The sequence below is a fragment of the Nannospalax galili genome, unplaced genomic scaffold, assembly GCF_000622305.1.
Source record: "Nannospalax galili isolate Female #2095 unplaced genomic scaffold, S.galili_v1.0 scaffold160, whole genome shotgun sequence".
Taxonomy (NCBI): domain Eukaryota; kingdom Metazoa; phylum Chordata; class Mammalia; order Rodentia; family Spalacidae; genus Nannospalax; species Nannospalax galili.
The window spans coordinates 1,333,155-1,348,734 of NW_008346900.1; the positions used below are offsets into that span (position 1 = coordinate 1,333,155).

The following is a 15,580-nucleotide window of genomic DNA, read 5'->3' on the forward strand; positions in this document are numbered from 1 at the left end:
AACACACACACACACACACACACACACACACACACACACACACACACACAAACACACACGGTAGACACACCAGTAAAGCTTTCCCCAGTACCTGAGGCCTGGGCTGCAGCACTGTGACCACCCACCTGGCCCCATCCAAGGCTGTTCAGAACTAAGTAAGGGGAGGTCCGTTCCTCTGTTGCCAAACTTGCTCTCTTACAGCTGCTCCGCCACACCCAGGGCCTGGGCAGCGGACTGGCTCCAAGCCCCAAGGGAAGCACTGGAGCATCAGCTCCTCCAAACACTGCCTGGAGGGGGTTTGCCCCAGGGCCACAGTCTAATCTTTTAATTCATCACAGAACCCCACTCCAACAACAGGCTGGAGCCCTGCACGCTCCCCACAGCCCCACAACGGTGGGAGGGGCTTCTAGAGAGAGAGGGCCTCTAAGACTCCTACCCTGTGTCACTCTCCCCAGCTCAGCCAGACCATGGTGAGCAATTAGGTCAGAGTGGCCCTGAAACAGCCAAAGCGGCTGCACTGCACCAGCTCCCACGGTGAGCCCAGTGCTCCCTGGACCTTAAGGACAACCATCTCTACCCATACCTGTGTGAGCTGCCCCCAGAACCCTGGCTTGTCTGTAAGGACACTCAGAATTCCCCCTAAAGATCGATGTCAATTCCAAGAGGCTTTAGCACTACAGAGTCTGGCCACCTCTCCCAAGTGAAAGCCCTAACGAAACCTTAATGATTGTTCACACACGACACCAGGAGCACGATGCTTCGGAAATAGTGTGCGAGAGGAGAATCCACACCCCTGGGCATGGCCACGCTCCTGCAAGGCTGCCCACGTGGGAGACAAACAGGCGCTACCACAGGGAAGCAGGAGTACGCAACATATGCCCAGGGAGTCCCAGCACGGGCCATAAGGAAGGGTCCCCAAGGCTTTGGGGGGGGTCTTAGGAGGGCAAATGGATCATCTCAAGAACTCCTGACAATGGGGGCAGTGAAGGGAAGAGAAGAAAAGGGAGATCCAGGAAGCCCTCAGCTCCCAGGCGCTGGTGCAGAGCAGCCTGGAGTTCCGTGCTGCCAGGAGAGGGCGCCCTCACCCCACAAGCAGCAAAGCACCCAACTGCCAAAAACCATCAGGGCAGGAGAGCAGCCGAGCCACTCATGAAGAGAGCAGGATGGCACAGAGCTGGCAGAGCAAAGGCGGGAGGGCAGCAACTGGGACGCAAGACATGACGAGCAGCGCCTGGGGCAGAAAAGCCATCCTGCACCAGAAGCTCAACTCCTAGGAGCAGACCTTAAAAACCCAGAGGAAAATACTAAGATCAGAACGACAGAACTCAGAAAGGAAAGACAAAACCACCTCAGGAGCAAATATACTGCCAGGGGCCAAGGGCCCAGGGCCACGTGAACACACGGTAAGGAGCTCTGCGTGAGCAAGGTCAGGAGAAAAGAGAGAGGAAACAGGAGAAAAGTGACAAGGGTCAGAAAGGCAGCTGTGCAAAGAAAGCTCTGGAATGACGTGGCCCTGGGCAGACATGGAAGACCAATGCCAGCAGCCCAGGGAAAGCCCCAGGGAACCAGGACAGACACGGAGACAGGTCCTGCTAGTTCCAAAGACAAAGATGAGGCCCCCAAAGCAAGAGACAAGTGTGGCCTCCAGCTCCTCGAAAGCAATGCAGAGAGCAGGGTGGCGTGGGAAACAAGAGTAATGCAGAGCTTGATCGCGAGGGGGCCAGCTTCATCCGAGGAGCAGGGACCACCATGGGAAGTACAGATGCAGTGAGTCTCCAGCTGAACAGGGAAGAGCCCTGGGGGTGGGGGCAACTTCATAGGAATCATAAGGCCAAAAAAGGAGGAGAGGGAGAAAGTCGAGACACTGAACTAGATCTAAAACACACACAGGCCTGCGGACAGTTTTTAAGTGTTTAAGGACAAGAGCAGCCACAGAAGCAAATGCGGCTCCTCCTAGCCGCCAAACAACCAGGAACAAGGAAGCCAGAGGCGGCAACACACGCCTGTTATCCCAGAACCTGGGAGGCGGAGGGAGGAGAATCAAGAGCTCGAGGTCCTCCTGGGCTACAGCAGCAAGTCTCTGACTGAAAAACAAAAAAGTTTAGGGAACTGTAGAGATGGCTCAACAGTTAAGAACACTGGCTATTCTTACAGAAGACCCAGTTTCAATTCCCAGCACCCACAACCATCCGTAACTGCAGTTCCAGGGGAATCCAATGCCCTCTTCTGACCTCTGTGGGCACTGCATGGCATAGGTGCACTTACATTCATCCAGGCAATACACTCATACACATAAATAAAATATATTTTTAAAGTTTTATAAAGGAACAAAAAAAATAATTTTTTGGGGGGGGGGTCTTCTTGAGACAGGGTCTCCCTGTAGCCAGCCGCAGCTGGCCAAGATTCGTTATGGAGACCAGGCTGGCCTCAAACTCACAGAGATCCGCCTGGGATTAAAGGCGTGCGCCACCATGCCCAGCTTATTTTAATTTTTTTTAATGTGTGTTTGAAAGCCATTGCCTGCATGTATGTAAGTGCACCCATGTCATGCAATGCCCACGGAGGTCAGAAAAGAGCACTGGATTTCCCTGGAACAGAAGTTACAGATGGTTGTTAGCCACCATTAGGTGCTGGGAATCAAACCCTGGTCCTCTGCGAGAGCAGCAGTGCTCTTAATGAGTCCTCTTTCCAGTACCCCCCCCCATGAGTCCTCTCTCCAGCACACACACCCCCGCTCTTAATGAGTCCTCTCTCCAGCACCCCCCCCCAAGATTTTTTTTTAGTGCATGTCAGGGAGTTGGAGAGATGGTTAAGTGAGTCAAAGTACTTCCTGTACAAGTATGAAGACCTAAGTTCAAATTTCCAGCACCCATGTAAAAAGCCAGGCATGGCTATATGTGCCTGCAATCCTAGCGCTGAGCTAGACAGGCGGATCCCAGGAACGTGCTGGCCAGTCAGCTAAGCCAAAATGGCAAGTTGTGAGTTAATGAAAGCCTGTCTCAAGGAAATAAGGCAGACAGTAATACAGGAAGACTCCATATCCTCAGGCACTCACTCACACACACACACACACACACACACACATGTGCATGTACCCCCCCCCAAAAAAAACCACATCACAGAGAAACACAGCAAATACAAAAAATATACATGTAACAAAACACACGAGTTTAACTCAATTGTCAGGAATTTTAGTTTAAGCAAGGCAAGGTAATACACATCTGTAAACCTGTCACTTGGGAGGTCGATGCAGGAATGTCAGGAGTTCAAGGTGCACAGCAGGTTCCAGGCCAGCCTGGGTTACATGAGAGATCCTTGCCTCAACCCCTAGCCCAATTCAGTCTGGCTGATCTCAAGCCCAGCTGCAGGTGCCAGTGTATCAAAAACAAAGCAACTCAAAGGCTCGGAGCAACAAGGACAAGTGGCTGAGAGGCGCCGAGGCCCAGCAGCACACTCCTTCCGCGTGTTCAAGCCGTACCTTGCAGGCATCACTTTCAGGTTCCTGTGCCTCACAGCAACGCAGCCCCTCCAGAGTGAAGTCCCCACAGGGAGGCAGAGAAAGAGACACACCTGGGCCAGAGGCTCCAGTGCACACCAGGCCATCACCACATTGGCAGAAGTGACCAGGAGGACAGAGTCAAGGTCCTGATCCAGAACATGCCAGCGCTTCTTGGCACATGCACATTTTGTAAAGCTCTGACTCTCAGAACCATGGCAATGTTGTGCCCCCAAATGAGACTCAGTCTTACATGGGCAGTCCAACACAGGAACCAGTGCAAATATCCTCAGCTGAGCTACAGCGAGTACCTGTGTGGCACCCAGACACAACAGGAAGGTGCCACCTCAGAGATGCCATGTGGACTCATAAGGCTAAACACACAGCACCTGTGTGGGAAGGATCTGGTCTAGTTCACAAATGTGCTTGTTTCTCTCAGGGCTCAGTCACTCCACAGCTCCTCTACTCCATGCCAGACTAAGTCAAGTCGCTCTACCGTGGGCAGCGAGGATCAGGTCTCCAGAGGACCCAGGGAAGGATAGACGGAGCCCTGCGACAGCAGGCAGCCGATCCATGTCTTCAGCAGGACAGAACAGGTGCAGAGTAGCCAACAGACACTCCCCCGTCCTGGCCCGGCAGCCTGCAGTACAGACGGACTCCCCCCACCCACACACACACATACAGACACACCCAGAGTCAAACTCCTGCTCTAAACAGGACAGTGCTCCCTGGAGACGGCCTGGTCATGATATTGGAAAGCAAGTGAATCATGGAAAATGATGAATCACCTCAAAGGAGCTCAAGATCACCAAAGCCAGGTCGTCTGAACAAGCCAGACGAGCAGCATAAGAGCACAGTGTGCAGAGTGAGCCCCAGATACAGCAACTGAATCACTGAACAAATGAGGCGTGGGGAAGAGGGTCAGCTCTCGTCACAGAACCACACTTAAAAAATGGAAGTGAGGGGCTGGAGAGGTGGCTCAGGGGTTAAGAACACTGGCTGTTCTTACAGAAGACCGGGGTTCGAATCCCAGCACCCACATGGCAGCTGACAACTGTCCGTAACTCCAGTCCCAGGGGATCCGACAGCCTCTTCTGTCCCCTGCAGGCATTGTACAACACGGGTGCACTTACCTACATGCAGGCAATACATGCATACGCATAATAAAATATTTTAAATAATGAAAGAGAGAAATCAGACACAGAAACACCACACCTGAGCTGATGCAAGAACACAGACCAGAAATGTGGTGAGCACAGGAACTTCCACAGACACCAGCAGTGACGCCACGTCGCAAAGCCTCGAAGATCCCACTTCAATGAAGATTCAGTGCAGAGCAATAGGGTGGGAATGAAACTGTGAACAGAGGGTTCTGTGACATTCTAGACAAGGATGAACTCCACACCTGGTCACAAGGGAAGGTGTGGCTGAGTCTAAGCCTGGCTGGGAACATGCCGAACAATCGACCAGCTCTCAAGAGTCGTGGTCATGAAAGACAAGGAGAATCCTAGGAGCTTAGAACAGAGGGGATAAAGGACCGGGGCTGTGATAGCTCATTTAGCAGGTGCAGGCCCTCAACTTAATGCTCCCGAGTTCTATAAACAAAAGCACGTAACATTCAGTACAAAACAAGCTAAAAATATGAAGGAAACAAACAGTTACAGAAGAACAGTGTGAATTAGAACTGGCAAAGCTCAGAAACAAAGTTTAGAAACAAAAAGTGCATGTGGAAAACACTAGAAAGAGCACAAGCAGGTGGAGGGTTGCGGCACACGCCTGTAATCCCGGTACTTAGTGGGGGAGCAGGAGGATGAGCACAAGGTCATCCTCAATACAAAGCAACTTCTAGTCTAGTCTGGACTACAGGAGACACGGTCTCAAAGAAAACAAGGGAACGGTAAGAACAGAGAAGCAACGCTGTGGGACAGACAGAAGATGACAGGAGCCGTGTGCACGTGCGCACAGCCACAAGTTGGTTGCTCTTTACCTTAATTTTCTGAGACAGGAGCTCTCTGAACCTGGAGCTCACTGCCTTCAGCTACACTGGCCAGCCAGCAAGCCCCAGGGGTCCTCCTGCCTCTGCTCCGCAGTGTGGAGCTCACAGGTGCATTGCACAGCACCTGGCTTCTATGTGGTGCTGGAGGTCCAACTCAGGTCCTCATGCTTGTGTGGCAATAGCTGCAGCCACCTCCTCAGCCCCAGAAAACTTTACAACTCCGTGCCAGGGAAAAGCTGCAGCACTGCACTGAAGGTGCTCAGGTGAGAAGCCAGCCAGGTACAAAGGGCACAGGCTGCCGCCGCCTCTGGGGAGGCTGAGAGGGCTGAGACTCAGCAAGCCAATACCGTGACAGCATTAAATAAAGCAGAAATAGATATGGCAGCATAGCCCCATGCCTTGAGAATGTTAAACAGTGCAGAGACAGGAAGGGCCCACAGGAACAGGTGTCTGCAGCTGTGGTGGCTGCTGGACACGGGCCTCTCATGCTCAGGGCGTGCAGTTCACTCAGTTCTCCCACTCCTTGGCCAGTGAGAACCAGGACTCCTCTCCGGTCTCCAGCTCTGAAGAGCCCAGGACCAGGTCTTTTAATGTGAAAGCCAACTGTGTTACCTCAAAGAACAAAATCTTGTCCCTCTGACTTTGAATTCCCCAACCTTGAGGGACGCCAGCACCCCAGTCTCACTCTCTGACTCTGACACAATCCATTCTTTCTCTAGATCCGACAAACCTGGAGCGTCTTAACCAGGTGGTAAAAACACAGTGTCCTATCTGGACTAGATCTGAACTCAGAGCCACCCTGACAATGTCACCACCACTGGCCAGATGGCACAGTCTGAACTACAACAGACTAGAACCCATGAGGTATATTCAATTCCATAACTTTATAAAGGTGTGACAGAGTCACTTTGTCACTTTAAGTCAGGAGATGAAGGAAACATTGGGCATTTGTCATGTCTTTGCTACAGGGGGCAAAGGAAGGTCCACTTATGAAATAACTCCAATTAAAAAAAAAAGACAAAGAAAATGGCTTGTCATACACCAAGACTTGAGATCAAAGCAGCACTGGTTTCGCAGGCTTGAGAAAACAAGGGTTCCAGATGCCAAGCATCACAGAGAAGAGCCATCATCCCCTAAGGGCCTCTCCACAGAAAAGCCTAGCCCAGCGTTGTTGGGTCAGGCGGGTGCAAGCGGCCCAGGGACAGAGGCACACACTGGACTGTGCCACCAGGGCATCACCAGCACTCTAGGTGGGAACATCAAACAATCCAGTCTCACCTTGCCAGGGAAGAACCAAGCACGTGTGTATACATGTATGTATATGTATGTGTGACACTGCAGATTTTTAAAGAGACTTAAAGAAAAGAGACAAGGGCAATGCGGCCTGAACTACACAGCTGGGCCTCCCTGTAAACACACTTCTTCCCACATGGGGTCTGGTCTCACAACAGCAGCTGCTTTAGGAGGGTAGTCAGGGACTGGGAAATGTGGGGCGAGGGAGCTGGGGTGAGGTAAGGACACACGGGGGCTTCCTAGGCAGTTGGCAAAGTCCTAATTCTCTGGGTGATGGACTGAAAGGTCTACACCTTGGGATAATCCAGCAAAAAAGTACATTACTATCTTTTAACTACCCCAATGGCATTCTCAGGGCCTGCTGGTTCTACCCAGGATGGTATTTCTTGGCTTTAAACTAGGTTTCTGGGTGGGCTTTATAGGCCTCACACCTGCAGGCCAGGCTAAACTTCAGGCTCTTGCTGAGAAGTCACACCAGCAAAACCAGCCTGGTCTCCTCAAAACCAGTTCGGCCTTCACAGCAGTCAGGGCCCTGGCTGAGCATCCAGACGCACCTAGGAACCACAGAGCACACACCTCAGCCATGTATTTGCAAAGATTCCTGCCTGGTGTTCCTACCCAACCCCTAGCATTTTTACCTACACTTATGGGGGATCCCTGAACTCTGGGACATCCCTTGCCAAAGCACCATCTCCACACCGGGTACTGCTCAGGGAGTCACCAGTGCCGCTAGGGCAAGGAAGGCCTACTACTGAGGTCTAAGGACAGGGTCAACAGTCCCGGGAAGGGCAGCACTGCCCTGCTGAAGTCACTACGCTGAATCTGGTCCCAGCCGACCTGCGTACTGCAGAGCAGAACACAACTGTCTGAGCACAGCACAGAGGCTGCAATGGCGCTGAGGCAAAGGGAGAAAGCAGGGTCAGTGTGAGGTGCCAGAAAGGCCATCTCCAGGAACAAGGTGGCACCCCTATTAAGATCCACCCTAACGGAGCCTAAAGACACACCCCGGCAGAAGGGGTTGGATGAGAGGGGGAGCCCCTTCGTACCACAGAGTCTTACTAACACAGAATGAAAGGCAAATCCAAGACCAGTCCGAGACCATCAGCCACTGACAGAGGGCCTGCTAAAGCAAGAGTCCACTTTCCAGAGGAAAACACCCAGGGCCTGTTCACGTGTGACCCACAATTCCCAGCATTCAGGCACCAGTCACTAGATACAGGCAGTGAAACAGGAAAGCGGTCCACGGATGAGGAGAGCACTGAGTGGAAACCGAAGCTGGGACCTGGTGAGAACTATGTGTTCAGAGACTTTGGGAAAGTCTGGTCTCCACAAATGGGTAGACAAGGAAGTATGCCGCTAACCAGACAGAGATCAAAGACCCCAACAGACATCGTAAACAGAAGCGTACACTGGTAAAGGAGAACATCACTGGAGCCGAACAACCAACTGGACACAGCAGAACTCCCATCTGGTCAAAGAACCTGAAGACAGAGGCAACAGAAACGCTCCAATGTGAAGGGCAACGAGGAGGACGCTGCAGCCACCGACACAGGCGCCAGGACCCACGAGGCAGCGCCGGCCGGCCGAGCACGTGTAACGCAAGACACAGGAAGGCAGATCTGACAGAAACACTTCTGAAGCAATGGCCAAGGCACCCCACGTGCCATCTACAGCACTGCCCATGCGTGGCTCTAAACAGTTCAGAACACTGAAGCAGGCCAGGCATCCAGAGACCCAACTAATCACAAAGTAAACTTCCCAACGAAAGGCCGGAAGTCTCACAGCAGTCAGAGAAGGAAGATGCAGGACGGGCAGGGGGTGAAGCTGAGCTTTACACCAGGCCCCAGACGAGGGCCGACAGCATCCTTCGAGTTCTGCAGGAAGAAAAGCTGGTACCAACCTACAGTTCTCCAATCAGGGAAAAGAGCCCTGGCAGGTAAGGATGACACAACCGGCTGAAGCAAGCGCAAGCAGAGACAAGGATCCAGGAGGCATCCGGAGGCTGACCAGCCTCTGAGCCACAGGGACTCATGGTGCACAGAACCTAGATCCTTAGGAAGAAAGAGAGCACCGGAAATGGACCACAGCAACCAAGGGGGCAAACAGAGAAGACTGCTTTGTTCTCCCTAAAATCCAAAGGACAATTAGTAGGTTAAAGCAAAGGAAGCAGTATGCTAAGGTTGGTCCGTAACCACTGGAGTATAAGACAGAACAGCCGCTGAATTTGGGCTCAGGGAAACGGCAGCAGCTCCTCCGGGTCACCAGCCCTCCAGCAGCTTCCCCATTAAAGCCAATCCTGAGTCACTCCCCGATGCATCTCAAAGTCAGTCTGAACCTCATCAGAGCCAGCCATGGTGTACTTAGGCAAAGAAGCTTTAGCTCACGTGATGCCCACAAATAAGCTGATCTGAATGTCAAGTTTAAAATGCAAAATCAAGACTCCCAGGAAGGTGAGACCGCATGGAAGGGCAGAGTGTGTTCTGATGTGACTACCCGAGGAAGGCAGCTCTGACGTTCTCCCAGTCCCTTCCAGACCTCAGCCCCACAGTCTGCTGTACCTCGGCTCCAGATCCCGGCCCAGCACAGTCCACTTTCCTCTTTTTCCTGGGCCCAATTGCCGCCAGCGCGGTGAGGTTGGCGTCACGCTGTCGCATCTGTGCCAGCTCCTGCTGCTGCATCTTTGTGTGGGAAGGAAGCAAGAGCCGTTGTTCTCGGACGATTTTACTTACTGTGAGAAATACACAACTATCAAAAGACTCTCAAGTTTTCTAAGTTACAATTTCTTTAATGTCTGAGCTTCTTAAACTAAAAACTTGTGTGCAACCATAAAAATGAAGAATTTTTTAAAAATAGCTTACCTTAAAACACTCAGAAAATTAAAACAAGTTAAGTAAACTCAAACCCACTCAGAAGTCTCCATGAATCTTACAAGCCAAATACAAACTGCACAGGAAAAGCCCGTGAGGACAGTACCATTCAACACTGAGACATCTTAAGGAGTGACGTAACTCCCAGGTTCAGAAACTCCATGGTTTTCTTAACTCTTTTCTGTCAGGCATCTGGGATGAACAGGAACTTCAAGTTCGGCGGGGTTCAAACGGGAAGCTCACCTCTTTCGCTTTCTGCTTCAACCTCAACTGTTCTGGGTCTTCCTGTCTGGACCGAGACTGTTTTTGAAAGGAGACAAGAAAGCGAGCTGTACCTCACTTATGCGTCTTTTTTATTGTGGTTGGTTTTTTGTTTTGTTTTGAGACAGGGTCCTCAGTGAGAACTCACTATGTAGACCAGGCTGGCCTCGATCTCACAGTGATCCACCTGCCTCTGCCTCCCCAGTGCTGGGACTAAAGGCATGTGCCACCACACCCAGCAAATAGGCATCATTTAATCAATGTTACCATATTCACACTCAGCATCTGGTCCTATGACAGAATGCATGCTAAATCTTCTAAGTGCTTACACTCAAAAGGTGAAGAGTTGGATTGTACACCACAGGAAAAAAGCCATTATTTTTTAAGAAAATCAATACCATCCAGGCACACAGAGAGAATCTTTTAGTACACAGCTGCTCGTTTGTTAGGTGTCTCTGACTCAATGTTGCATGGGAGGAGCCGGCCAGGACAGGGCCTCATAGGGCCCTGGGCTCAGAACTGGTATGGGGTGTCTTTCAGCCACCAAAGTCTGCCCCTCTCATTGCACAGAACACAGAGGGGTTCTGATCCTGGATGACTCTAATCATGAATAAATAGGGACCCAACACTTGGCTTTGAGTGTTCTGGGCTGAAGAGCAACCAACCCAGAGCCACAGCTGGGGCCCAAAAAGGGGTCCACGCCACACCTGCATTTCTATGACAACGGATGCAGCTGGAGAGTCGAGGTGAGGTGTCAGAACCCTAAGAAGCCCTGTATTTTACAGGTATTTCAAGTCTCCAACCTTTTCTCTGCCCAGTCTGCTCCCAACAGCTGCTCTTCCAGGCCACTGAGAACCCAGCGTGCTTGGGTCAGTGTCTCAGAGAGGACGAAGGAAGGCTGAGCCCGAGCTCAACGCTGCACTTGCCTTTGCTGCCCGCATCAGGATTTCCCTCTCCTGTTCATCTTTCCTCTGCTTTTCAATCTGATCGAGCTGTTCAAAGAATTTGAGCTGAGCCCGGACATCACTTGCTTGCTCATATCTGTCATCATCCTACAAAAAAAATAAAACACTGTCTGTCACGAATTTGGGAGCTCAGCAAAGATGCGCCTTGTACAGCAGGAGAGTCTGCACCCAGTTCCCACGCAGGCGGTAAATGCGGCCTCCTCACATCTTGCTCCAGGATGCCATAAACAGGGGAAAGTCTCACTGGGGTTACCAAGGGGCCCCACGGCAGATTTCCACTTGATGATATGCTTTGATAATTTTTAAGCATCATTTAAGTCTTTCTGCTTTAACACAGTTTTTAAGGATTTATTTATATTATGTGTATGTGGGGTATAGGTGCCTGTGGTGGCCAGAAGCACTGGATTCCCCTGGAGCTGGAGTTATAGGCAGTTGTGAGCCACATGACCTGGGTGTTGGGAATCAAACTCAGGTCCTTTGGAAGAGAATATGCTTTTGACTGCCAAGCCTTCTCTTTTTAAGGTTGACTATTCACCCTCAAGCTGCTATGAAGGCACAGGCACTGGCCCAGGGAGCAGGGACCGCTGCTCACCGTGGCCTTCAAGCGGCATCTGTGCAACTGCTGAGAGGCACGTTTGGCCTAGAAAATTCACTTCATGAACAGGGCCACAGCTGCCTCAGGCTCTGAGGCCCTGAGAAGGGCCCGGCTGCAGGTGCTGGGCACCCTGGATGGAATGAGAGTGGAAGACTCCATCATTTTCTAAGCCGGCAGGCTGGTCTTCCAGGGCACGATCCCGCAGAGCATTCCTGCAGAGCCCCATCCTCCTTCCCCAGCCCTGGCTGAAGGCACCGTGTGTGTGTGTGGCTGAGGGAACATGCGCAGGGAGCACACGGGGCACCGGATCCTCTGTCCAGGTAGCCTTGTCAGGAGCTGACAACTCTCTCCTCGGGAAAACAGCTCCATTACCTTGTAAGAGAAGTTTTTTTGCTGAGCCGTTTCAGATATTTTTTCTACAAGGTTCTGTAGCCTTTGCTGTGTAGCATGGGACACGTAACTCACTACGTCTGGATGCAGTTCCGTGATGCCGTGCTTTTTACCTGCAGGCCAGGCAGAAAGAGCGCACTTTCAATTCACTTACCCAGCTCTGTCCTTCCTCCATTTGGGCTTCTCTCACCACCGGTTACTACTTCGCGTGATCCAGGGCAGCCCAAGTGGTCATCGTGCCCACTCTTTTCATTACCTGACAACCATCATCACCCACCAGTGAAGTCACAACAGACAAGACCAAGACAAGGGAGACGGCCTGCTCACTTGTGGCCCCTATGGTCAGTGGAGTTACTACTGGGGTGAGCCCAGAAAAAAGGCATGGGGGCCACATGTCCAGGGAGCCACCATTGGGAAAGCCCAAGACAAGGCAGAGGGAACGTTCACCCGTGGCCCACACACCCAGTGGAGCCGCTGCAGAAGGGCCGTGCCAAGTCTCAGTCAGAAGTCACAGAAGACCCAGGTGTAGACAGTGAAAACCCCATGGTAGCCTCAGGTACAGCCCTACCTATTTCCAATATCCTCCTCTGCAAAGGTGCGGGGAGGAGGAAGGTGTCGTCCTTACAGGATCGAGTCAGTGTTCCCACCAACTCAGAGTTTGTGGCCAATATTCTTGCACTTTCTTCAGACAGGTTCACTCCGGCCATGGATGCAACATCATTGATGTCGTCATCATCCCTGGACAGGAGAGGAACAAATCATTGTTGCTGGAAGAAGAAGTCACAGCTCACTGAGGTGGTTCTGACTGAGGTGGACACAAGCAAGGCCGGGGGGAATCCCCAGAAAGCAGGCACTGGGTCCTCCGGGCTCCTGCTCTGGCGTGTCCTGCTGTCTGAAGGTGTCTTGTTGCCTTGCTTTAAAATTGAACTGCTCAAAGGAAGAGCTGTACGGAGTCAAGGCTGGACTAAATCCACACAGGGCTGTGCGAGCACCGTCCACACCACATTTAGAGAAAACAAAACCCAGAATACCACCTGCTGCTTTGAGGATTGCATGCCACATCACCTGAAACCTTCAAAGAAATTTCAGCCAGGCGTGGTGGCACACGCCTTTGATCCCAGCACTCAGGAGGCAGAGGCAGGTGGATCTCTGTGAGCTCAAGGCCAGCCTGATCTAAATAGTGAGTTCTAGGCCAGCTGGGGCTACAGGAAGACCCTGTCTCTAACTAAGTAAATAAATAGATGATATAATTTTCAGTCAGCATTAATTTCTTCAGTTACAATCACAAGTCCTCAGAGCAGGTAAAGGAAGAATGCTAACCCTGAGCCATGACGGAGCACTACCAACCCAATTCCCCACTACCAGACAGATACTTGTTTGTGCTTTCTGGATGTGCCTGTGGAGGTAGTCCTATGCGGCAACCTGTCCACAAGTGGCCACTCTTCCCATCATCTCTCCAATACAACGTCCACACCCTAGAAACAGGTCCTCGATGAATACCACTCAGTTTTTCCTTGACCCTCATGTGTCCTTGGCACAAAGGAGGTCATAAGCTAGCTGTGGGAGGCACACTCTCCTTCCAGCCTGACCCTTGACAGGGCTCTGTCAAGTCACAATGCCCCTCCCAGCTGCCTGCTGCCACGTGCGCTCTGAGCACCGTGCTGGGGTAACTGGTACTTTGGAGGCTCTCTCAGCACCGCGCTGGGGTTAACTGGTACTTGGAGGCGCTCTGAGGCACATACTCAACCTTCCTGCTGCCTCCAAGTAACACGGGAGCTCATGCCTACCCAGGCTTGTGGCCCTGTACTGCCTGATGCTCACTGTTCATGTCATACCCTAGCCTGGGGGCTACAGGGAGGAGGCCGATCCAAAACTCGTGCCCCTACGTGAGGCCTGCTCTGGTATGAGGTGGTCACAGCTCACTCTGCCTTTTATTACTGCTCTAGAGTTGGCATGTTTCTGAAGAGTCTCACTGGCTTTATGTTGCAAATGGCTTTTAGAAGACAAGATCCCAATGCACACTAGCAGTTTGTCCTGGCTCTTCCGGCAGACCAACCTAGGAGCTTTAACCACCATCTGCAGCTCCTGCATATGGCTCCCATGCCAGCTAACCCTAGGCTTACCACTATGCCCCATCTCCAGTTCCCTTCTTCAATAGCCACTAACTACGTCACCCTGGAGACTGTACTCTGGGGCTTTTCTGCTGTATGTGCACCTTGTCTCCTCCCATCCACTTAGGTGACAGAACTCGGGTCCTGCCCTGCCCTGCCGCTCCTTACCCTGCAGGGCCACTACGGCCCCCCCCCCCCCCCCCCCCCCCCACCCAGCCCCACCTGCCAGCTTCGGAAATGCCCAGAGTCTCCTCTACAATGTGTACACTGTCCACTGCTCAGGCACAACAAGGGTCATTCTACAGGCTCTAGTGCATTTCTATGAGAACCTCAGGCCACAGTGCTGCTCATGCTGGCTGTTCATCAACAGACAAGACAAAGTACCAAAGGTGAGCAGGTGGTGTGGTGCGGGGTATCTGTGTTATGAATGGTAGTAACAGTACACTGTGTTCACACCAAGTCAGCTGACCTGTTCTCCACTCCTGAAGCAAACCCCCAAGCCCCAACCACAGTGGGAAGCACACACTGGGAGATGTGAGGTCAGCTGCTGCAGGCAGAAGGACCAAGACCCTAAAGCAAGGTGGAGAACCACAACTTGCGCTCCCCCCAGGTCTCCCCGAAGTACACAGGCTCCATCCTTACCGAAAGGAGCCTCCCCCTGGCTCCTTGAGCTTGTTTCTCTGTGCGGCGGCTGCTTGTGCAGATACCGTAGAAAGGGCTTTGGTTCCAGGTAACATGGTAGGTTTCACCACAGGGACTGCGAAGCAAAAGACACAGTGGAGACAAGAGGCTGTTACCAGAAGCCTGGCTTGCTCCAGCTTATGAGCCCCAGGGAGAAACTGTCACCTGCTTACTAGCTACAATGAAGTTCTCAAAACTGAGCCCACAGCTCTAAACTGCTCTAAGTTTACGTTGCAGGGTTTGAGAGGTGAGTCGGCAGTTAAGAGCTTGTACTGCTTTTCCAGAGGTCCTGAGTTCAATTTCCAGCATCCATGTCATATGGCTCACAACCACTGATAACTACACTTCAGGGGATCTGGGCCTTCCTCTGGACTCTATCATCACCTGCACTCATATGCACATACACACAGACACACACATACTTTTTTGGGGGTGGAGGGCATAGTCCCAGCTGGCCTGGAACTTACTATGTAGACTAGGCCGGCCTCCATCTCACAGAGATCCGCCTGCCTCTGCCTTCCCAGTGAGGGGACTAAAGGTGTGTACTACCACGCCCCATGTCATAAATTTTTTAAGTTTTTTTTTTTTTTTTTTTTTTTGGTCTTTTTGAGACAGGGTTTTCCCTGTAGCCCAGCTGGCCTGGAACTCACTTTGTAGACCAGGCTAGCCTTGAACTCACAGAGATCCACCTGCCTCTGCCTCCTAAGTGCTGGAACTAAAGGTGTGCACCACCACGCCTGGCTATTTTTTTTAAGTTTTAAGTTGGGAGCTGAAGAGATGGCTCAGCAGTTACAAGCAATGGCTGCTCTTGCAGAGACCCTAGTTTGGTTCCCAGCACCCACATGATGGCTAACAACCAGTTCCAAGGTATCTGACCCCCTCTTCTGGCCTCTGTGGGAAATGCACACAGGGGTACACTTATATA

At 51.8% G+C, this 15,580-nt stretch overlaps 1 protein-coding gene across 1 annotated transcript in view; it reads right to left on the reverse strand.

Annotated features, from left to right (window-relative positions):
- Taf4 (TATA-box binding protein associated factor 4) overlaps positions 1–15,580 on the reverse strand; it is an 80,708-nt gene that overhangs the window by 3,726 nt on the left and 61,402 nt on the right. Inside the window, exons 9-14 of the mRNA XM_017800678.1 lie at positions 14,617–14,731; positions 12,432–12,601; positions 11,846–11,976; positions 10,840–10,965; positions 9,896–9,952; positions 9,344–9,463 (exon numbers count right to left, since the gene is read on the reverse strand). Coding sequence (XP_017656167.1) covers positions 9,344–9,463; positions 9,896–9,952; positions 10,840–10,965; positions 11,846–11,976; positions 12,432–12,601; positions 14,617–14,731 — 719 coding nt within the window. The remainder of the gene's footprint in view (positions 1–9,343; positions 9,464–9,895; positions 9,953–10,839; positions 10,966–11,845; positions 11,977–12,431; positions 12,602–14,616; positions 14,732–15,580) is intronic.